Source organism: Quercus lobata, chromosome 2, assembly GCF_001633185.2.
Source record: "Quercus lobata isolate SW786 chromosome 2, ValleyOak3.0 Primary Assembly, whole genome shotgun sequence".
NCBI lineage: Eukaryota > Viridiplantae > Streptophyta > Magnoliopsida > Fagales > Fagaceae > Quercus > Quercus lobata.
Window position 1 is genome coordinate 25,280,960 of NC_044905.1, and position 23,470 is coordinate 25,304,429.

Below are 23,470 nucleotides of genomic sequence, written 5' to 3' on the forward strand. Positions count from 1 at the left end.
CGTGGTCAAGTAAAAACAAAAACAAAAGGGAGATTCTTCTATTGGATAGCTTTGTGTTTTGATTGGAGTGTGTTTTCTATGAGTGGCTGTTAGTCTTTGTGACATGATATATAATAATAATATTTATAAAGTTTCTATATTTTCTTTTTCTTTTATACTTTTTTTTTAGTAGTAATATAATATAATAATAATGATTACATACACACACCTACATTTTATACTAAGGCAATAAATTTAATGAAATACTATAAATGAAGCGGCAAAAGCAAGCCAAAAGAAGATACCTTTGAGTATTGACTTTATTGACTGTCTTGTTGTTTTCTTTATCAAATATCAACTTTCAATTTTGAAAGATGCAAAACTGGATCTTGCCGTTTAGTACACTCTGATACTTTCCAACCTCTTTCTCTCGAGGTATGTAAATAGTGGAATGGATATATGTATCAGAAATTCTTTTCAAAGTGCAGGTAGTAGGACTTGAACTTAGGAGCATATCTAGTCGAGCTCAGTACAAACACTTTGAAACCAAGAACCCAACCAACTTAGCTAACCCCCGGGTTCAGAGGGTATTACATTCATTTGTTAAAAATAGTTATTTTTTTTACCCCTCTCTCTCTCTCTCTCTCTTCAAGAGTTCAAGTTTTATAGTTTTTGATAGCCAAGGCGAGACACAATAAATTAGTGCCCCAGCTGTAGCCTGCAACTTCTTAATATCGTTTACTTAAAAAAAAAAAAAAAAAAAAAACTTGATAACCTGGCACTATGTGCTGGACAATGCAGCACACATAGCAACTTCTATAAAAGCCAGAAATATTTTGCGTCTTTTTCGTTAAAGCAACGCAGCACGGCAGAATTCACGTGCCTGTTCTAACCAAATAAATTCCATTGAGATATAGTATAACAGAATCTGAATTTGTCTTAAAAAATGCATTATATTCATTAATTATTACTGTATTAACTCTTTTTTGTTTTTGTTTGGGTTATTCATACTTATGCTACTTCTTGGCTGGAACAGAGGGAATTCTCTAGGGAATGAATAAAAGAGTGGGGTTTTTTGTGAGTATCTTGAGAATTCCTGAGATGGGTAATTGTTGGTTTAGTTGGGTTTTGGTTGTGTTGTTGGTGTTGTTGGGGGTTAGTGTGAAGGGGTACCCAGTTGAGGATCTGGTTGTGAAACTGCCTGGACAGCCTAAGGTTGAGTTTAGACAGTATGCTGGGTATGTTGATGTGGATGTCAAGGCAGGAAGGAGTCTGTTTTACTATTTTGTTGAGGCAGAGAGCCAACCTGACAAGAAGCCCCTAGCTCTGTGGCTCAATGGAGGTTGGTTTTGTTCTTAACTTCTTATATATTATTGTATTTGTATGTTCCTGTTCAATTGTGCTTGCACTTAACTTCCTCGTCATATGATGTTTGTTACTTAAGTATTTAAGTGAGACTGTTCCCTCTACTTTGTCTCTTTTCATAATCTTGAACCTGTTACTTCATTGTACTTCTGGATCTTGTGCTTACTTACTTTCCCTTCCTATGTGGAAAGTTATTCTTCTCTTTTTTAACTCTTTTCAAGTTTTCTGTTTGTTTTTCCCTATGCCAAATTAAATTTTGTTCTCTCATCTGTGCTTTTTTTATTTTATTTTATTTATTGGCCTTTTCCAAATAATTAGGCGCCCAAATTTGAGGACTCTTAAAGCATTAAAAAAAAAAAAAAAAAAATCCTGTTTAGAATTTAGAATTCAATTTAGCTTCTTTAAGTATGACACAGTGTGCCAATTGTCTGTCAAAAAAGCGAATCAGAATATTTCCTTGGCAAATGTAAAACTTGGAATTTTACAACAGGCACTTCATCTCTAATCTTTTGGTGAAGACATAACATTTAAACCTTTTTAAATGTAAAATCTTTGTTTTAGATTCAGACATTTAGCAACTCAATTTTGATTGATCCTAGGGAATGAAACTCTACTAAATTACTATTTGCTGGTTCTCTTGTTAGTTTTAGAAGTGAGATGGGGAGAGTACTAATTTTGTTGTCCCATGAGCTTCCAATTGAAGAGTTATGGGCTTGATTAATAAGGATGAGAAAGGATGTAAATTTTATTAGTACTAAATAAAATTCATTTGTTTACAGGGACAGAGAACTGTGAAACTATTTTTTCAGTGTGAGACTTTTATACACAATTATTGATGTAACTTTCTGTGTTTAGGTCCAGGTTGTTCCTCTATTGGGGGAGGTGCCTTTACAGAGTTGGGTCCATTTTATCCTAAAGGTGATGGTCGAAGCCTTCGAAAAAATTCAATGTCATGGAGTAGAGGTAAGTCACTTAGCATATTATGTGGAACTTTGTTTTCATTTGGCTGGATCATGTAGTATGGACTAAAGTTCCCTTTGTTTAAAATTTTTAAATTGTGATACTAATGCATCCATCAAATTGTTCCTATTCTTTCTGTTCTGTAGCATCAAATCTCCTTTTTGTTGAGTCACCTGCTGGAGTAGGATGGTCATACTCAAACACAAGTTCAGATTATACTTGTGGAGATGCCTCCACTGGTAATGAGAATAGCTTGCATTCTTTTTCCTTTTAAATTGATATAGTGTGTGCTAATTTCATAGGATTGACTGCAAGAATGAAAAAAGTATGTCATATAAAAATTCAGATTATTTTGGCTTCCCAAAAATTTGTTCCACTATAATATGTTCCAAGCTCATTCTCTTATTTTTGGCAGCTAAGGATATGCTTGTATTTATGTTGAAATGGTATGAGAAGTTTCCAGATTTCAAATCCAGAGAACTGTTTCTCACTGGAGAAAGCTATGCAGGTAATTAAAGTTTCATTCTACAACCGGATTAATTTTTTTATTTTATTTTTAAAGTTTTGGATACTCCTATAGAATTTTTTTTCTATTAATTCGAAAATGAGAAAGGAGAGGAAAACAACAGGATTTACTACTTCAAGAGCTTTTGATTGTCTTTTATAAAACATGGAGCACATGGACAAATTTATTACTTTTTTCTTTAAGGGACTTAAAAGTTTTATTATATTTTCCTGAAAAATATAAGTTTTTTATTTTGTTTTTATTTTTTAATAATATAATTGAACTTATTGACAGCTCTGAATGTGAGCATTTCAATTAAGATCTTTCTGTTTCCCTATTTTTGTTTCTTTCCTCCTACTGCTTCATTAGTTTCTATAGGTTCCTTACATGGTTATATGTCGTTGTGTAGGGCATTACATACCACAATTGGCTATTGCTCTACTGGACTATAATGCACACTCAACGGGCTTCAAGTTCAATATCAAAGGGGTTGCTGTAAGAAAAATGAGCATTTTAATTGATATCTCTGAATTTCTTCATAATCAAAGCTCTTCACTTTGATATATATATATATATATTTATTTATATATATAAATTTTTTCAAAATATTTTTTTTGGAATCATGCTATTGCTGTACAATCCATCTAATCTGTTCACCTTTTTTCTCTGGTTAGATTGGGAATCCACTTCTAAGACTTGATCGGGATGTTCCAGCAACCTACGAATTCTTCTGGTCACATGGAATGATTTCTGATGAAGTTGGCCTTACCATCATGAACAAATGTGATTTTGATGATTATGTCTTCGCAAGTCCTCACAATCAGACAGACACTTGTAACAACGCCATAAATGAAGCAAACAACATTGTTGGCGCATATATAAACAATTACGATGTGATCCTTGATATTTGTTATCCGTCTATAGTAGAGCAAGAGCTGAGACTTCGGAAAGTGGTATCCTTTTTTCGTTCTTCTTTTTTCTGTTATTATTATTATTATTTATTTATTTCTTTAACCCTTTCTAATTCACATGCTTTTATATTGTTTTATTGTAAAATTCTCCTTTTTCATACCTTTTCTGCAGGTTACTAGCATTAGTGTTGGGATTGATGTCTGTATGAGCATTGAAAGACGCTTCTATTTTAACCTCCCTGAAGTTCAGAATGCTCTTCATGCAAATCGTACTAAATTACCTTATAGCTGGTCTATGTGCAGTGGGTAAGTATTACAAGCAGCTCATTTCACAGCATCTTTGGAAGGGGGAAAAAAAAACAAAAGACTCCCATATGCTGTACGCTGTAATAACATTCCTTTGAGGAAGTGGAAATATAGAGAAATTTTAACTGCTTATTTGTCTTTCCAAACCAAATAGTCCTTTTCAACTTCTGTCAAGAAGAGGTTAAAACTCATTATTATAAATGTTAAAAGAACAAAAAATTGCTCAGTTCTATAAAATTAGTACATGATTTAAATAATATACTCAATCAAAACAAAAGTTCAGTCGGATTCTTCCTCTAAATTGATTTTTAACATTTTTGGTGGTCGCAGTATATGTTAAAACTATTAGAACTTGTAAACATGTTGTCACTGACATTTGCATTTTTTTTGTTGTGCAGTGTTCTGAATTACAGTGATACTGATGGTAACATCAACATTCTTCCCTTGCTCAAAAGAATAATCCAAAATCGTATTCCAGTTTGGGTTTTCAGGTAGCTTAGAAACAAATATATACTAAAAGATGAGCTAATTATAAGCTATCATAGTTTGGTTAATAACTTGGTTTCTACATATCATATTATTCTTAAATTTATCCAATTGTAGTGGGGATCAAGACTCTGTTGTGCCATTACTGGGCTCCCGGACACTTGTCCGAGAATTGGCTCATGATCTGAAGTTCAAGGTTACAGTCCCATATGGAGCTTGGTTTCACAAAGGCCAGGTACTCGTGCAATGCAATATTTACAATTTCTTCATGTAGGGTTTGCCTTGATGTTGATCATAATTGTCTGCTGTCTTTCGTTTATATTTTGAATAGGTGGGAGGTTGGGCGACTGAGTATGGAAATTTATTAACTTTTGCCACAGTAAGGGGTGCTGCTCATATGGTACCTTATGCACAACCATCAAGAGCATTGCATCTGTTCAGTTCATTTGTACGTGGCCGGAGATTGCCAAACACAACACGTATATCAATTGATGGTTAAGAAGGTTTTAAATATCTTCTACAATTTGGTTGCAAGTTTCAAGTTGTTTCGTAATTCTGCTCAAAAGGCATTAAGATAACAATGGTTCTTTTCCAGTGGTAACAGTGAAAAATAGAAGCCACATTTCAATTGTATTTGTGGGAAGGACAGGATCCCAATAAGAATCCAATGAAGAAATTTTCAGCATTCTTTTTTTGGTTGGATGGACTTTTATTCATTTTATTGGCATCACAACTAGTTTCTGATGGATATGGAAGAACTTAAATAACGTTAGAGTAATTTCAATTTATTATTAGATGAAACAACCTTACTTGAAGATGATTAGTTCTATATGCTCGTAACTTTGTATCCTTGAATTCTAAGGAGACATGAACCTAAGTGGCCTAGTCTAGTGGATGAACCAAGGCCGTGTGATTAGAGTGTTGTTAGGAAATTAGGGGTTAAACATTCGAAAGAATAAAGAAATAATTTATGATCAAGGCGGAGACTAGAGGCAAGATTAACACTTTCCGAAGATAATATTTTCCTCCACACACGAGTTTACATCAAACTTGTCCCCAAGATATGGATTCTACAAGTAGCAACCACAGATAATTAATTCTTATGAATTTCTATGTAACAGTGGAGATTTCTCATCTAATGAATATAGATAATTATTTATAGTCAAGGGGGGTGTAGCCCTTCAATAGGCAGCTTTGGAGAGACACTTGGTTGATTTAAAACACCAAAACTAGTTCACATAACTTTACTTGCTGTTTGAAACACCTAAGAACCATTATTTGAAAATTCTGCAAAAGTTATTTTTTCCAAATCTTGACCAATTGAGATCACACTTTGACCGGTTGAACTCGTAAACTCGACCAATCGACCTGCAATCGAGCAAGTGTCAAAAAAACAGAAAGGTCAAGAAAAAATCCCACTAAGAATTCGACCAATCGACCTGGAATGGAGACATGAATTGAGCTGTCTTGATAGTTCGAGCTAGGAGTAGAGGCTCCTTAAACAAAATCCAATTGACCTTCTCAACTTTATATCCAACGGCAATTCACACAAAATCTCTAATTTTATTTTAAATTATCTCCACTTTTAAACATTATATATTAAAACCTACTTGTATATACCTATACAACAAGTGTGACCAACAACTTAATATTCCTCTGGGCCATTGATGTAGCAGAGGACCATTCTCAATCAGACCATCTGATTGGGATAGTTACACCAGTGGTAGTTCCATGAATTTTTTTCAGGGTGTTCCTTAAGAAACATAAATTACACAATCTAATAAAAAGAAAAATTCATATATTGACAACAACAACAATAAAAAATTAATAAAATTATTAATATTGTTGTTAGTTGTTTCATTAATTTGTTTGTCTTTTATAAACTATAATTTGTTATATTATTGTTTCATTAATTATAAAATTATTAATTATTGTTTAGCCTAACATAATTTCATTTGTTTGTCTTTTATAATGTATTGGTTAATAAATTATTAATTATTGTTTATTAGTTGTTTCCCCCAATTAATTATTGGTTAATTATATTATTGTTTATTAGTTGCACTAGCACACACCCCATGTGCATTTACTTCCCCCAATTCAAATATCCCACCCTAGCCCCATGACCCCATCCACCCCCCACTCAATAGACAAACCCTATGGCCCCCAATCACAAGAGCCAATCAGATAAATTCACAATTACAAACCACAATACACTAAAAGACAATTAATTGTATCTCATCAACACCAACGGATAAAGCCAAAAACATGGGCAAATATTAATAAAGTTATAAAGTAAAGCTAAGTAATCAACCAATCACAGTTCAAAGAGAATCAGATAAAGTCTTAAAGAGAGAGAGACTCTCATTTCATTTCACTTTCATTCTTCAGATAAAGAGAGAGAGAGACTGAGACAGAGAGAAACCCATTAACCCAATAACCCGTATATGTAAGAGAGAAAAAGAGGGAGAAGTTAAGTGTAAAGATGAAATACCTTGAGGTTGAGGGAGCAGGGAGGCCTGAGGCTGAGGGCAGCATCGTCAGGCAGCACGTCGAGGCGAGGAAGATTGATCTCTGATCCAATCGGACCGATCTCCGATGCCTGATGTGTTTTGGAGCTCGAGTTTAAGGCCCGATGTGATGACCGATGTACTCTGTTGCTTGAGGTGGAGGCGCCGTTCGTTAGTTGTTGTCATCCATTGGTTTTTGATTTCAGTATATTGGGTTAGGTTTTTTTCTTTAGGTTAGGTTTATTTCTTTCTTTCTTTCAACATCTATTAGTGTTTGGTTGCGCCGTCCGTTGGTTTATGATTTTAGTATAGTGAGTTTTGGTTTGTTTGTTTTTTATTTTTTTGAGAATCTATGGGTTTGCTTTGCCTTGTTTTTTTTTCTTTAGATTGGGTTTACTTTACCATATGTTGTTTAGGATTGATGTTGAGCTTTTTTTCCCTGGTGGGCTTGCTTTGTTACAATAATTTTTTTTTTTTTTAAGATTTTAGTTCAATTTTTTTTTTTTTTTTTGGCTTGAAAGTAGGAAAAAAAAAAAAATTTATTTGAGGGTGTTCCTAATTTTCTTTTAAAGGGTAAAAAAATAAAAAAAATTTTAATTATTATATACAATTTTTTTTTTTTGTTTTTTTGTTTTTTCAGGTTAGGGTGTTCCTAGGAACACCCTGGACTAAACGTGGCACCGCCACTGAGTTACACGGTTGTCCGACAGACTTTCCAATATCTTTGCCAATGGACTTTTAACCAGATTTGCACTTACCTGCTCCTCCCAGTTTCCATGTTACAAGGCACGTAGGGAATGACTCAAGGCTAGCTCAACAAAAGCTTAGAAACATACAAAATGAATGAAAACATGCATGAAATGCATACGAGTTTAGTATATACATAATTGATGCATGATACACCTCGATTGGACTCCAATTAAATAGAAACTCCCAAATTCTTTTCAAGCACACAACTAAACCATTTACTAATTTTAATTATGAGGTAAGTCCAGATAGCATAGTGATAAGGATAAAAAATAGCACTTGTTCATGCAAGGCATAAAGCTGACGGCTTTAAGATAAGCCATCAGGCATAAGCTGACGGGTATAATTATAACCGTCAGCTTCCTCATATAGTAGTCAACAACTGATGTTCTAGATTGAGGGAATGAGGGAAGTCTGCGAGACACACCTAAAGGCTGACGACATCAGCAAGACTGACGCCAGCAAGGCTGAAGGAAGTAAATAAGCCGACGACCTTGATGCATGTTTACTTGCTCCCCATGACTGCATATATAAGGAAATACCTTGCCCTCCACGTTTGATACTACTCAAAGGATCCCTATAAGGAAAGGATTCCGCCAAATACGCCCAAGAAGACTCCTATAAGGAAAAGACTTCTGCATCAAGGAAGAGATGTCAACCCCTTACTACTATAAAAGCCCCAATACCCTCATTAGCCAAGGTACGCATAATTTACCCTTTCTAACACTCTAGAGTTGTGAGAATAATTCTAACTTGACCTTCGGAGGGTATTTGGCCGGCACCACACCGGTGCTCTCTGTTAGGTCTTCTTTTTTTTGTTGTGTAGGTGCTATTTCGAGTGCGTGAGGACTGTGTGGCTTACTGGTGATTTTTTCGACATCATCAGTTGGCACTGTCTGTGGGACGCGTTTCATATTATCGCTTTTCGGACAAAAGAGTTGCATGGTGCTCACTCGCTCAATGGCAACCACTAACGACGTTCAAAAAGAAGAACCACCCACGACCGCCCTCGAGAGACAGGTTAAAACTCTCGTTATTGTCGTGGAACGCCTCACCAAACAAAATCGCGACCTGGAGGAGCAGCTGCGCCAGAAAAACACAGCACCGGTTAACCAAGGAGCAAATCAAGAAGGAACCAGCGTTGAAAGAAGGAATCAAGAGGGACCACAGGCCAGTAACGCCCTAAGCAGACCGGAGCGACAAAATGTGAGCCTCCCCTCCTTTGTGGATACGGCTCCACCACCTATTATCGCGGAGATGCAGACAATGAAGGAAAAGATGAAAGTTATGATGAACGCTTTCAAGGGACGAGTGTCCAACAATCTTGACAACCTTGTTAACCGAACTGACTCGCCCTTCACCGCCTCCGTTAACTCCTTCCCTCGCCGAGTAAGTTCCGCATGCCACAGATAGATAGTAATGACGGGGTTAAGGACCCTTTAGATTACCTAGAGACTTTTAAGACCTTGATGCACCTTCAAGGAGTAGCAGATGAGATCATGTGTAGGGCCTTCCCTACAATGCTGAAGGGTGCGACAAGAATTTGGTTCAGCCGGCTGACGCCCAACTCCGTCAGCACCTTCAAGGAGTTAAGCGCTCAATTTACTGCGCACTTCATCGGGGGACATAGGTACAAGAAGTCTACGGCTTGCTTGATGAGCATCAAGCAGCGAGAGGAGGAGACGTTAAGATCCTACATATCCCGTTTCAATAAGGAGACACTCTCGATCGACGAAGCCGACGACAAGATACTTGTAGCGGCATTCACTAATGGGCTGAAGAAGGGTAAGTTTTTGTTCTCCCTGTACAAGAACAACCCGAAGACCATGTTAGAGGTGCTTTACAAGGCCACCAAATACATGAATGCTGAAGACGCGTTACTGGCAAGAGAAGAAAAACCCAAGAAAAGGGAGAGGCAAGAAGACACACGGCAGGACCAAGGTCGGAAGAAGGCAAGGACAGGAGACCGAAGGGATGAAAGGCGCCCTAAGCCCCTCGGAGGAAGATTCACAAGCTTCACTCCATTGACCGCCTCGATAGATCAAGTCCTAATGCAAATCAAGGACGAGGGGGCTCTGACGTTTCCTGGAAAGCTGAAGGGTGATCCCAACAAACGATTTAGGGATAAATTTTGCTGCTTCCACCGTGACCATGGTCACAACACGGCCGATTGCTATGACCTAAAGCAGCAGGAGTCATAAGCGTAGTCGTTTACTGCGACTCTTAGGTCGTCGCTAACCAAGTAAATGGAGACTATGAGTGCAAAGGCGAAAGGATGAAGAGGTACCTTGATCAAGTAAGGACAAGAGTAGACGACCTAGAGGCCAAAATCGTCCAAATCCCCAGAGGAGAAAATGAGAAAGTTGATCGTCTTGCTAAGGCCGCTTCAGCAGAACGTATGATCATCCTTAGTAATGTACTCTCTTTTGTTCAGCTTTCTCCACTAATAGATTCCAGCGATATATAGGAGATAGGCTCTGAAAGTAACTGGACCGCACCGTTAGTTTCATACTTAAAAAACGGAGTCTTGCCAGATGGAAAGGAGGCTGCAAGAAAGCTGAAGGTCCAAGTGGCGAGATTCGTCTTGATAAGAGATGTCCTATACAAAAGAGGCTTCTCCTGTCCATATCTGAGATGCTTAGGTACGGAAGAGGCAGACTACGTCATGAGGGAGGTACACGAGGGGATTTGTGGAAACCATTCAGGGTCAAGGTCATTGGTACACAAGCTCGTGCGAGAAGGGTACTATTGGCCCACCATGCAGAAAGATGCCGAGGCTTACGTCAAGATTTGCGACAAATGCCAAAGGTTCTGCAATATTACTAGACAACCAACCGAAGAGTTAACCTTGATGACGCCCCCATGACCGTTCACTCAGTGGGGGTTAGATATTATGGGACCATTCCCTACAGGATTATGACAGTTGAAATTCTTGGTAGTAGGCATTGACTACTTTACAAAGTGGGTGGAAGCTGAAGCCTTGGCCACCATCACGGAGAAGAACGTGCGGAGTTTCGTCTGGAAATGCATTGTGTGCAGGTTTGGCATCCCAAGAGTCTTAGTCTCGGATAACGGGAAGCAATTCGACAACGACTCATTTCGGGACTTTTGCTCACAGTTAGGGATACGAAACCACTACTCTTCCCCCGCTCACCCTCAGGCTAACGGGCAGGTCGAAGTCACAAACCGATCCTTGCTCAAAATTATCAAGACTCGGCTCGAGGGGGCGAAGGGTATATGGCCTGAAGAGTTGCCAAGCATACTGTGGGCATACAGGACCATGACAAGGACGCCCATAGGAGAAACACCGTTTCGACTAACATACGGGAGCGAGGCAGTCATCCCGACCGAAATTGGACTCACAAGCTACAGGGTACACAACCATGACGAAAGTAAGAACGACGAGGCCATGCGACTATAGCTCGACCTAGTGGACGAAGTCAGAGCGACGGCAGAACAAAGGCTCGCAAGGTACCAGGACCAAATCGCCAAGCATTACAACTCCCGGGTCTGACACAGAAATTTCCAGGTTGGGGATCACGTTCTCAGGAAAGTCATGGACACTGCTAGAGACCCTACCCAAGGGAAGCTCGGCCCCAATTGGGAAAGACCTTACCGAATCACGGCACGGCAAAGGTAAGACACTTACCACCTGGAGACGTTAGACGGACATAAGCTGCCACATCCGTGGAACGCCGAGCACTTACGGAAGTATTACCAGTAGGGATGACAGCGTGAAGACCAACCCTTTTTTTTTTTTACTTTTAGTTATACTCCTCAGTTTTTTCATTTACTTTAGTTTTCGCAACAATACCTCTTTTCCATTTTAAGCCTAAAGGGCAGGATTTGATTTTCGAACTATTTTTATTTACGAATGCATGGCAATAAGAGGAGTTTATTCAAAAATTGCTAAAGTTCCTATTTTACAAGTCCACAAGAATGGACAGTTTGAAGTTCACAAAAGTGGACGACTAAGTTCACAAAAGTGAACGACTAAAGTAGACGGCTAAGTCCACAAAAATAGACAGTTTGAAGTTCACAAAAATGGATGACTAAGTTCACAAAAGTGGACGACTAAAGTAGGCGGCTAAGTCCATAGCATGGACGGAAGCTAAAAGTTGACGGTCTCACCAAATGGATGAGACCATCATAAAACCAACGGGCCTACAAAAATGAAAGGTCATTAAGTCCATAGCATGGATGGAAGCTAAAAACTGACGGTCTCACCAAATGGATGTGACCATCATAAAACCAATGGGCCTACAAAAATGAAAGGTCATTAAGTCCATAGCATGGACGGAAGCTAAAAGCTGACGGTCTCACCAAATGGATGAGACCATCATAAAACCAACGGGCCTACAAAAATGAAAGGTCATTAAGTCCATAGCATGGACGGAAGCTAAAAGCAGACGGTCCCATCAAATGGATGAGACCATCATAAAACCAACGGGCCTACAAAAATGAAAGGTCATTAAGTCCATAGCATGGACGGAAGCCAAAAAGCTGACGGTCTCACCAAATGGATGAGACCATCATAAAACTAATGGGCTTACATTAAGTCCATAAAAAGACTGAAAGTTAGAAAGCTGACGGTCACATTAAAGTAAGTGAGATTGTAAAAGTAATGTCTATTGATAGACGAGGCTGTAAAGCCGATGAGCTACCAAAAGCGATGGAATCATTAAACACTTGACATGGATAAAACTACAAAGCTGACGGGCCTAGAAAAAACGTTCCTTACAAAACGAACAAGGTCATAAAGTTAGCAACATAATCAAATACCCAAAGGCAAAGCTCGTAAAACCGACGAGATTATCAAACTCAAAAGGATGAGATGGACGGGCTCATAAGTCATACGAAGCCTATATCAACAGATTTTTTGAACAAGTCCACCCCCAAAAAACTGACGGGTTTCCCAAAATAGACGGGATTACGGCCGAGGACTTCGCTTAGCACAATCATTGATTAAAAAATATATAAAGATGACGGGAATAACATGCCACGTAACAAAATAAACTGTATACAAATGAAAGCCCAAAAACCAAAGGGGCACTTAAACAATTGTTTGCAAAGTAATTGAGATACACATTAAACGATTGTTTGCAAAATAATTAAAATACAAATAAAGAAACTAAGTAGCAGGAGTGTCAGCAGGGTTCCCGTCATCTTTCTGATTTTCAACATCTACGAACACAGTTGGAGAGTTGGAAGCAGGAGTAGGAGGAGGATTGGCAGCAGGTTGGGTGAGAACAACGACATCGTCATCCTTTGGAGGAGGATTGGACTCAGGGGAGCCGTCACCTTCATCGTCTATTGTAATTCCGGATAAGTCCAGCTCTGGGAAAACTGACGTAACTTGTTTGAGGCAATCATCAAACCCAGTGCCATAATACTCAGCATAAGAGTCAATGAATGATTACGACACTTTAAATTCTTGAACGGCATCAGTCCCAGCTGTCTTCACCCTTTCACTCAGAGCCGTCACCTCCTATTGTAGCTTTTACTTCTGACGGTTAGCCTCCTCCAGCTTCCCCCTGACTTCCTTCAGCTCATTATTTAGCGTGCGGACAGCCTCCTTGTATTGCCCCTGTTCATTCATCAAATTTGCATTATGTTTCCGGACCTGGGTGACGGCCCCCTCCTTGGCAACATAACGATCCTGAAGGGCCTTGACACGCACCAAGGCCTGAGAAAAGAGCACAGGTGTCAGTCAAAGTAAATCAAAATGAAATGAAACCAACTTGACCAAAAGGCAGCAAACGTACCCTAGTAAGATCAAAAAGAGTTGACGCCCCTAAGTCCTCCGTCCCTAACAAGTCGCAAGGCCCTATATCTGTCGGCTTTATGAAGGACCTAACCTCCCCGACGGCATAGTCCTTGTGGGTCAAGAGGCAACACAGGCCCTCGATGACGGGACTCGAGGAAGTCATTACCCCCTTGCCTGCACCATGGCTTGGCTTAAGGGGAGATTTCCCCTTTGGAGAAATGTCCCCAGGAGTGACGGCAGCCTTCTTGGACAGACGGTCGTCACTCCTGTTGGGTTTCCTTTTTGAAGCCTTGGTGACGGTCTTGGGGGTTGACGAGGTTCCCCTCTCTGCCTCCTTTGCTTTCTTTTCCTCTTTTTTGCGGGCTGCAGCAGCCCTCACCCTTTGCCTAGCAGATTCCATCTCTGCATAAAGTAACTAACAATTATTACAACAGACGAGAGGGAAAAGCTGACGGAAGCAATAAAGAGTTTACTCACGTTGGCGAGAGAAATCGTCCAATCTTCGAGCTTCAATTGACGGCTCTGGACCCCCGCAGTATAAATGAAGAGTGTCTAGGGTAATTAAGTCCCTACACTTTCGTTCTTCCAAAGGGATTTCAAGAGCCCGACGGATGAACGCCTCTTGCTCGGCGGTTATATGTGGACGGCTACAGGCTGAAGAGACAAAAGTGAAGACGTTAAAAAACTAAATGGAGTAATAAAAGGATAAAAAGCTGACGGTAAATCAAAAGCTATCAAAACTTGAAGGTTTAACTAATGCCCAGGTATTATCAAAATCACGAGGCATGGTAGCCCACTCTTCTGGACGGCATACCCAGTCAGATCCCTCAAGGAAAAAATATCTACTTTTCCAACTCTTGTTGGAATCTGGCATGTCAGATACAAGCCTTAAGTCCTTTTCTCTGACGGAGAAATGGTAAGTCCCTTTGGACGAAACAATCTGACGGGGCTTGTAGCAATAGAAGAACTCGTCTAGAGAAAGCTGACGGTTCCCACCGCTCAGATGGCCCCATAAAACCTCAGCCCCAATAAAAGTCCTCCAAGTATTGGGGGCAATTTGTCTGACGGATATCCCCATAAAATCCACAAGCTGACGGTGCAAAGCTGTCAATGGCAGCCTCAATCCGGCATAAAGCATGGCATCATACATGCCGACGTCTGCAGTCCTCACTGTATAACACTTTTCCTTTTTCCTAGGGAGACGGATTGAAATGTTGTCTGGGATTTGGAAATGGGTATGTAATTCTTTGAAAACCTTCTCACTCATTTTGGGCAAAAACTTGTTGACGGCCCAATCCTCGGGAAGGATGAAGGGATGGTTTCCTCCGGGACTTACTAAAGCCTCTTCATAGGACTCCTCATCACCATCATCCTCCTCATCTCCGTCACTCTCTCGCTCCTCTTCAACCTCACCTAATACTTTCTCTCCAAATCCCTCAACATAGTCTTCTACGTCGTCGCTAGGAGACTGGGCTGACGTTTCCCTTGCTGACGACTCAGAAAAGACATTGGACTCTTGACTTGAGCCAAAAACGTTGTCGTAGCCCGCTCCATCGCGGACTGACGACTGGTCACTTGACGCGTCACTTGACATCTGACTACCTACAAGTGACAGATCCATTCTAAGTACCTAAACTGACGTCCTCACTAAGAAATTGTTCAGCTAGATAAAAAATGCAAATATAAAGAAGGGAAGAGAACTTAGAAGTAAATAAGTCTTGGAGGAGAAGACGACCTGGAAAGTGACGGTGTTGGCAACAGATGACGGATCAGCAAAAGCAAAAGCGACGAGTTCTCTCTTGAAATATTAGCAAGGTTGAAATAGAGAAATGAGGAGAAGGATGCGTGTCATATATAGGAAGAGGAATGCGCAGAAGGCGAGGCGACGCCTTTGTCCAGAAACAAGGCCAACGGGAGCACGCCACATGTCCAAGCATTAAATGGATGGCGGTTTGAGGAGTCACTCATAAATGATTTTCCCGCTCGTCTGAACCAAAAGATAGTTAACCAATAAAAAAAACTTAACTCTACATCCCGTCAGTCTAAAACGATGAGGATGTAGAGTAGGGGGCAGCTGATAGGGATAAAAAATAGCACTTATTCATGCAAGGCATAAAGTTGACGGCTTTAAGATAAGCCATCAGGCATAAGCTGACGGGTATAATTATAACTGTCAGCTTCCTCATATAGTAGTCAACAACTGATGTTCTAGATTGAGGGAATGAGGGAAGTCTGCGAGACACACCTAAAGGCTAACGACATCAGCAAGACTGACGCCAGCAAGGCTGAAGGAAGTAAATAAGTCGACGACCCTGATGCATGTTTACTTGCTCCCCACGACTGCTTATATAAGGAAATACCTTGCCCTCCACGTTTGATACTACTCAAAGGATCCCTATAAGGAAATGATCCCGCCAAATACGCCCAAGAAGACTCCTATAAAGAAAAGACTTCCGCACCAAGGAAGAGATGTCAACCCCTTACTACTATAAAAGCCCCAATACCCTCATTAGCCAAGGTACGCATAATTTACCCTTTCTAGCACTTTAGAGTTGTGAGAATAATTCTAACTTGAAATTCGGAGGGTATTTGGTTGGCATCACACTAGTGTTCTCTGTTAGGTCTTCTCTTTTTGTTGTGCAGGTGCTATTTCGAGTGCGTGAGGACTGTGTGGCTTACTGGTGATTTTTCGGCATTATCACATAGTATGCTTAGGTACATGTGTCACTTTAGATGGACATGCATAAAAACTACTAGCTATGTAACATAAGTAGCAAAGACAATGCATGAAGTGCGAAAATTTGGAAAGTGAGCACATGTGATAGATAAATGTGATGTGTCATAATGAACTAGTCATGCACACTTACGTCCTAGTCTTAACAATGGTTTTCAAACCTGGATCGTTCAATGAACCGAAAAAGGGAGAGAAGTTCAAGGTTTTTGAGGTCAGGCAAAGGTTCAACCGTGATCAAATCGTGAAGTGTCATTTAATTTAATTTTTTTTTTAATTGGTACTTATATTGGTTTATATTTATTAATTTTTCATTCTTGAGCAACAAGATGTGTGTAGCCCAATGGTTTGCACACTGGAAATGTTTTCTCACAACTTGAGAGCATCTTGCCAGTAGCTAAATTTCATCAATTTTTACCAAAATATAGAAATGACTGAATCATGACTTATAAAACCGGACCTTGGGCCGGTTCTTGATTATCCCGATGGATTGCCCGGTTCGGTCTAGATTTAGAAACATTGGTTTTAACGACTTGATGGGGACTATCACCTGAAGAGGCGTACATCCTATAACTCCCACATCTCCAAAATGTCGTTTGCAATCAAATTTTACAAGAACAAACTTTAAATTTGATCAATTTTAAGCATTATGTACAAGTTTTTCAATTTTACTTTTTATATGTGCAGTGCATCACCTTTTACCAAGTTTAGTGGCACTAAATTTTTCTATAAGCACATAAGAGTATTTTTATTATTGACAAATACTAAAGGTGAGATATTTTTGCCTTTCGCTTAGGATTTTTTTTACCTTTTCCTATCAAAACAAGTGACTTAGACTTGGAGTGTACATAATCAACTCCTAATCAAGAGTCACATCAAGAAACAACAAATGGCTCAAGAAGTTCAATTGTGCATAAAAATGCTCATCTAGGCAACAAATAGTACACGAACATGAATCTATTTCATTAGCCAACCAAAAGTACACAAGTATTAGTTTTAACACAAATTTTTTTTTTTTTTTCAAATTTTCATTTTGTGTGTGTTTTTTTAGATTCTAAAGACACAAAACATGCAAAACAAAAACTGAAACACACCTAAAATAAGCTACACTAACACAATTAAAAAAAAAAAGAAAGGCAAATGAAATACAACTACTATTAAAAAAAATGCTTAAGCAGCAGCTTCCTTCTCCATTTACATAGTTGAAGGAGCAGACTTTGTGAGTGAAGAGATATTCTTCTTCCTCCGAGAGAGTGTTTGTGAAGGTCTAGGAGTGTTCACATTCCCTTAGAATTGAGTTAGAAGGCTCAAAGCCTTAATTAACTCACCAAGCAAAGGCATCGAGTTTTGTGCCTTAGACTAATCTTGAGGGTTTGACACACAAGTCTTCTTTTGACTTACTAGCCACTTGAAGCAATTTGGACAACTGTCTCCAACAAAATCACAATGGTAGTAAAAATATGTTCTCTTGGGCTGATTATTTTTCAATGGGGGAAGACATGGAATAGTTTTTTTTTTTTTTTTTTTAGCATTACCAAGAATGGATTTACCATTGTCAGCCTTAGGTTGTTCAACCTCAAGCTTGGCCTTATCAGATTGTGTAATGAATCTAGTGTTGGGTTTTGTGGAGCCTAATTATGTTTGATCTGAATTATGATCCGATTTGAAATAATATTGTTATGGCTTTTAATGAGAGATTTTTTGAGGCTTAGTCCATGGAACGGAGGTTTGAGCTATGGCCTAAGTCGTAGTGCTCATGAACAAGCCTTTTAGGGTTTGGGGGCAACGCCCCCGGGAAACCTTTTTGGCTCATTTTGTAGACCATTGTGAATCTTGTGCGTAGGATAGAAAAACTGTTGGTTTTGGAAATTAGGGTTTTGTGTTTTTTCTTAGAGAGAAAACTATACTACCGCATTTTGTATTTTTCCCCAAGAATAGTGAAATCCCTAGAACTTTGTGGACATAGGAAAATTGCTAAATCATGTAAATACTGTCTTGTGTGTAATTATTTTTTCTTTGGCGTATATTTATTTTCTCTATTTTTGCATCTCACAGATCTGAGAATTTCATGAATATTCCTGTCATCCAGCTTTAGGGCTACGAGTTTAGAAGCTGAAGGATGAGAAGAATTTTTTTCTTCATATCCTAACCCATTCTTGTTAGAACTAGGTTGTTAAGAACTAAGCACATCATCACTTAGAGCTAGGCACTCTCTATCTAAGTATGAGCTTGACTGAGCTCCATCTTGAGAGCTTTCACTCTATCAAGCAAAGTAGTGTTCTCTTGTGAGATTTAGAGAGGATCATCTCATAATTTTGCAAGGATCCTACAAGTTCCATCACTTTGATGACATCTACAACTTTGGACTCTTTTGTAGTTGTTACCTTAGTTTGGAATTTTTTAGGTAGAGATAATAATTTTAGGTTCATCAATGGTTTCTCCTAAGTTGTAAGTTGAGTTCACTATATCAATCAGTTTAGCATATAACTCCTCAAAAGGTCTCATCTTCACTCAACCTAATCTTTTCAAATTAACCTAGAAATAAGCATTTGCAATTTATAGGCTCATGAGTGGTCTCAAGAATGGTCCAAGCTTCCTTGGCCATTGACAAAGTATAAATTCTCCTCAACTCTTCCTGAGACACAACACTAAATATAGCAGCTTTACTATTATGATTAGTAGCAACTAGCTAATTAGAATTCCATGAAGCCAGAGCTTCATCAAGTTTCTTCCATCTAGTCTCTGCAGAGTGCTAGACTTTTTAATCTAGAATATAAGAAAGCCCCCATCTTCACTTTCTAGTATGCAAAGTTGGTGCCATTAAAGTGTGGTGGAATCATGAGTGTGTCCACAATCCATAGACAATAGGGGTCAAGGATCTCCCAACAAAGATTATCCTAATTAGAGTGCCTACTTCGATACCAATTTTTGGGTTGGAATTGACCTTGATTAAATGAACTAATTACCTAAGTTAATTAATTAGTCTAATTATGCAAAGGTCCAATCAATTACATGAAATAAACAACCACATTGCCAAAACTAAGTGCAGTGGAAAATAAATTTGAATTCCAACAATATGGCTATGATTGATGGATAAAACCTTGATGAGAAAAACCTTTTAATGGATGGTTTGAAGGTTACCACAAACTTGAGGAATCCACTATGATAGATTGAAATTACAATTATAAGGAATATACCCAATCCCAGAGTAACTACCTACAAAAAAACTTACTGAGCTATCTAAGTGTAGCAGCAATTGGTTGGACTACTCTTCCAAGTGAATTTATTTGGTATGCATGGATTTCCAATCTATGTCTAACTTCACACAATCAACTCTTCTGATTGTTGAAGGTGTTGGTGCATATTTCTTCACAAGGAACACTTGATCATCGGTGAACTAGAAGCAACTTAGAACAAAAACCTAAGACACAAAGATAGCAGCAACTTTACTAAGGGTACAGTATTCGTTCTTTTCATGATGTTGACAATAAAAAAAAGGTTTTTATATCTTTAGGGAGTCCTGGTGCATGAATTCCAAGTCAGCTAAGTCATTATGGGTCGTAATCTGAAAATTCAGTAATCCTACGTCTCGATTGGTTGAGTGGTGTCGAGCATAGAGTTGAGGTTTAATGAATCTCAATCAGTCTAGCGTGATATCAAGGCAGCATAACTTCCACTTTCTTGAGCAGCTTCATAAACTGTTTTCTTGTGTCTTCAATGTAGTTCTTCTACACACTTTTGGACACTGAAAATTTGGACACTGAAAAGTAACGACTCAAATAAATCAAAAATACATTTTGACCCAAATTTGCCAACACATTCAATATTCGATCCTAAAAGAAATGTATAACACAAAATGCATAGTACTGTGATATCCTACGTATGTCGTGACATAACTGTTTGTCTTATGTAAGACTTTCAAATGAGCCTTTAATCACATGTGATGCTATATGAGGATTGAATATTTCCATGCTCATATCTGTGGAGCCACTCAAATCTCTCAAGATTACTTTTGTAGTAATTAATTCAACTATAAAACCATTACCATCTCATCACATCATGGCCGAGGAAATTACCGGGGAACACACTTCCACTTCTGCTCAACTTGACGGCCGAGTAGCAATAGTAGCAGGTGCCTTGCGTGGCTTTGGTCGTGCTATAGCCATCCACCTCCATTCCCTTGGTGCAACTTGCAAGTGTCGTGCTCAATTATGCTTCAGCATCTGAGCTTAATGCCTCCTCATCAGCTACAGCTACAGCTACAGCTAGCTATCCCTTCTCAAACTCGAGCAATTACAGTTTGAGCAGATATTTCAGATCCAGATCAGATCAAGCTGCTCTTTCATAAAGCTGAACAAGAATTTGGCTCACAAATACAAATCCTCGTAAATTGTGCTGGGGTGCGTGATCTTAAGTACCCAAGTTTAGGCAATACCACAGTGGAGGATTGGGACACAACGTTTAATGTTAACACTAAAGGTTCATTCTTGTGCTGTAGAGAGGCAGTGAATAGGTTAAAGCGTGGAGGTGGTTGAAGAATCATCATGATATCAACCTCAGTTGTTGGAGGACTTCTACCAGGATTTGCAGCTTATGCAGCCTAGGCAGCAGTAGGGTCTGTAGGGACAATGAGAAAGATAGTTGCTAAGGAGCTCAAGGGTGCAGGAATTACTGCCAATTGTGTTGCACCTGGGTCTATAGCAACTGACATGTTTTTTGAGGGTACAACTGAGGAAACCATCAAGAATATGGTGGATGCTTGTCCCCTACGCCAACTTGGAGAGCCCGAAGGTGTAACAGCTTGTGGGGTTTTTAGCTAGTGATGTTGGGGAGTGGATTAATGGTCATTTCATTAGGGTGAAAGGTGGATACACCGTTGTTTACGACTAGTAATATGATTGTCATATATAACGAAGGGCGTGACTCCATTAAGTTTGCTTGGGGGCCCCTTTATCATAGTTCTCTCCTGTGTGTGTGTTTATTATAGCTAATTTAATGAGGCTGTTACTTACATTTGTAAGACTTTCTTATGAAGTATCTAATTAATGCAGTTCATAAATGAAGCGAAAATTGAATAAGGTAGTAACTTAAAATTCATGAATTACAAAGATAAATACATGTATGTCTCGTCAGTTACTGCTTTTGAACTTTAAAATTAAAAACAATTTATTTGGATTGATTCCAAATTTCATCAAGTGTCTTATAATAACAGTGGATCATCGGTTTTGGTGACAGGATGATAAAGGGTGATTGTAATATCTGCGTCTTTAAATCTTTCAATGGACTTGTTGCAATTAGCTCATTGATATCCTTTCTTTCGGCCATGGCATTGGGATATTTATATTTGTTTCCAAGATTTCAACTGATCAAACGTAGTAGTTATGGAATTCCTGGTTCTAATGTGTCTAATGGTACATGCAATGTCTTTGAAGGAAGTTGGATCTATGATAAAAATTACCCTTTATATGATGCCTCAAAATGTCCATTTGTGGAGCGTGGATTTAATTGCTTGGCTAATGGCCGGAAAGATGGGGGTTATGCAAAATGGAGGTGGAAGCCAAAGAACTGTGATATTCCAAGGTTCGATGCACGTATAATTCTCGAAAAGTTTCGTGGCAAAAGAGTGGTATTTGTGGGTGATTCGTTGAGTAGAACACAGTGGGAGTCTTTAATATGTTTGCTAATGACTGGGGTGGAGGATAAGAACACTGTATATGAAGTCAAAGGGCATAAGATCACCAAAAATATCAGGTTTTTAGGGGTACTGTTCAGTTCGTTCAATCTTAGAATTGACTTCTATCGATCAGTTTTTTTGGTGCAGCATGGTCCTGCACCAAGGCTTTCACCCAAGTGGGTGAAGACAGCACTTAGACTTGATAAGTTGGATGACATTAGCCATGAGTGGATTGATTCTGATGTTCTCATATTTAATTCGGGGCACTGGTGGACAAAGAGTAGACTATTTCATGAAATGTAAGTTGTTTCTTTCTTTAAAATTCTGAGATTTGATTTAAATAGATTCTGTTTTTTGTATTACTTGTCAATGATTTTGGTATGCATTCCAATGGCAATCATAGTGGCTTCAGAAGAGTATGTTTTAACATTAGATCCTCATTATTCATTAAAGCTTTTTGCTATTGCAATCAACAACTCACATTTTAGGAAGCTTATAAAGCATGCTCCTAGCTAACATGTTTCCAGACAGGCGCTGCTATTTTCAGGTGGGTAATTCACTGAATCTTGCAATGCCAGTCATTACTGGCTTCAAAAGAGCATTAGAGACTTGGGCATCTTGGGCTGAGACTATGATCAACACAAATAGAACAAGGGTATTCTTCCGGACTTTTGAATCAACCCATTGGAGGTGTGTTAATGTTTAATCAGTCATTATTTTTGCAGCCAATTTCATTCATACTAACAATAAGTTTAGATACACAACATTTTTCACAATTAATGAGGTAACAAATTGTTAATATACCAAATAAAAATTAATAACCTACTACCTCAATAAATTGTGAAAAAATTCTCTCTAACATTACTCTTACACTTGTATGCTTATTATTCATCATTGTCATATATTTATCTCCAAAAAACTTGCAAATAAACGTGTCCTCAAAACTTGACTGCTAGTGGTGGTTTTATCTTTGTCAGTGGTAAGAAATGGAATACCTGCAAAGTGACTCAACGTCCTTGGTCAAAAACTAATGGAAGAGAACGAAGCAGTGTTTCAGAAATCATAATTAAAGTTGTGAAGAAAATGAGAATTCCTGTAACACTTATGCATGTTACGCCAATGTGTGCATTTCGTAGTGATGGACATGTAGGCAGGTGGAGTGACAACCCAAATGTGCCAGATTGTAGCCACTGGTGTCTACCTGGTGTACCTGATACATGGAATGAAATTCTATTATCATTGCTGTTGTAGTTTCAAACAATCAATTAAACAAACAAGTTGTGGCTATATCAACGACATACAGTGCGTTTACCAGTATAAAAAATAAATATAGAAAGAATTGGTTTTTTTTTTTTTTTTGGTGTATAAGTGTATTTATCAGAGTATTATCGGTAAATTTGTGGTTTATACTTGTAACCAAAAAAAAAAAAAAAAAAAAAAGATAATGAATAGATTAAAAAATGTCTGGATGAACACAATCCATCCATATCTCATCTTCGGTTGATTTTTTTTTTTGGTTGGGAAATTAATCA

At 38.6% G+C, this 23,470-nt stretch overlaps 2 protein-coding genes and 1 pseudogene across 3 annotated transcripts; all 3 read left to right on the plus strand.

Annotated features, from left to right (window-relative positions):
• The first annotated feature begins 308 nt into the window (after window positions 1–308).
• LOC115975071 (serine carboxypeptidase-like 42) lies at window positions 309–5,201 on the plus strand. 2 transcript variants are annotated; one of them, XM_031095713.1, is made up of 11 exons: window positions 309–414; window positions 1,016–1,321; window positions 2,200–2,307; window positions 2,451–2,543; window positions 2,720–2,812; window positions 3,219–3,304; window positions 3,484–3,762; window positions 3,893–4,026; window positions 4,425–4,517; window positions 4,630–4,747; window positions 4,844–5,201. In XM_031095713.1, exons 2-11 carry the CDS (start codon window positions 1,033–1,035, stop codon window positions 5,009–5,011), a joined length of 1,461 nt encoding a protein of 486 aa, XP_030951573.1. In that variant the 5' UTR covers window positions 309–414; window positions 1,016–1,032; the 3' UTR covers window positions 5,012–5,201. The 2 variants fall into 2 exon arrangements, with proteins under 2 accessions (XP_030951573.1, XP_030951572.1); XM_031095712.1 differs by lacking the exon at window positions 309–414 and adding an exon at window positions 460–566.
• A 15,122-nt stretch (window positions 5,202–20,323) lies between these two features.
• LOC115961931 lies at window positions 20,324–21,154 on the plus strand (annotated as a pseudogene).
• Window positions 21,155–21,322: 168 nt separating this feature from the next.
• On the plus strand, window positions 21,323–23,189 carry LOC115961940 (protein trichome berefringence-like 7). The gene is made up of 4 exons (XM_031080829.1): window positions 21,323–21,343; window positions 21,477–22,237; window positions 22,470–22,628; window positions 22,916–23,189. The coding sequence occupies exons 1-4, from the start codon at window positions 21,323–21,325 to the stop codon at window positions 23,187–23,189; spliced, it is 1,215 nt and encodes a 404-aa protein (XP_030936689.1).
• The last annotated feature ends 281 nt before the right edge of the window (window positions 23,190–23,470 follow it).

What these genes read in the sequence shown, in the direction of transcription:
- LOC115961940 (XM_031080829.1), top strand. Translation starts at nt 21,323, where the DNA reads ATGAAGCGAAAATTGAATAAG. An exon ending in AGTAGACTATTTCATGAAAT is followed by an intron (nt 22,238 to 22,469) that starts GTAAGTTGTTTC and finishes GTTTCCAGACAG; the next exon opens with GCGCTGCTATTTTCAGGTGG. An exon ending in TTTGAATCAACCCATTGGAG is followed by an intron (nt 22,629 to 22,915) that starts GTGTGTTAATGT and finishes TATCTTTGTCAG; the next exon opens with TGGTAAGAAATGGAATACCT.
- LOC115975071 (XM_031095713.1), top strand. Translation starts at nt 1,033, where the DNA reads ATGAATAAAAGAGTGGGGTTTTTTGTGAGTATCTTGAGAATTCCTGAG. An exon ending in TTGTGGAGATGCCTCCACTG is followed by an intron (nt 2,544 to 2,719) that starts GTAATGAGAATA and finishes TATTTTTGGCAG; the next exon opens with CTAAGGATATGCTTGTATTT. An exon ending in CACTGGAGAAAGCTATGCAG is followed by an intron (nt 2,813 to 3,218) that starts GTAATTAAAGTT and finishes GTCGTTGTGTAG; the next exon opens with GGCATTACATACCACAATTG.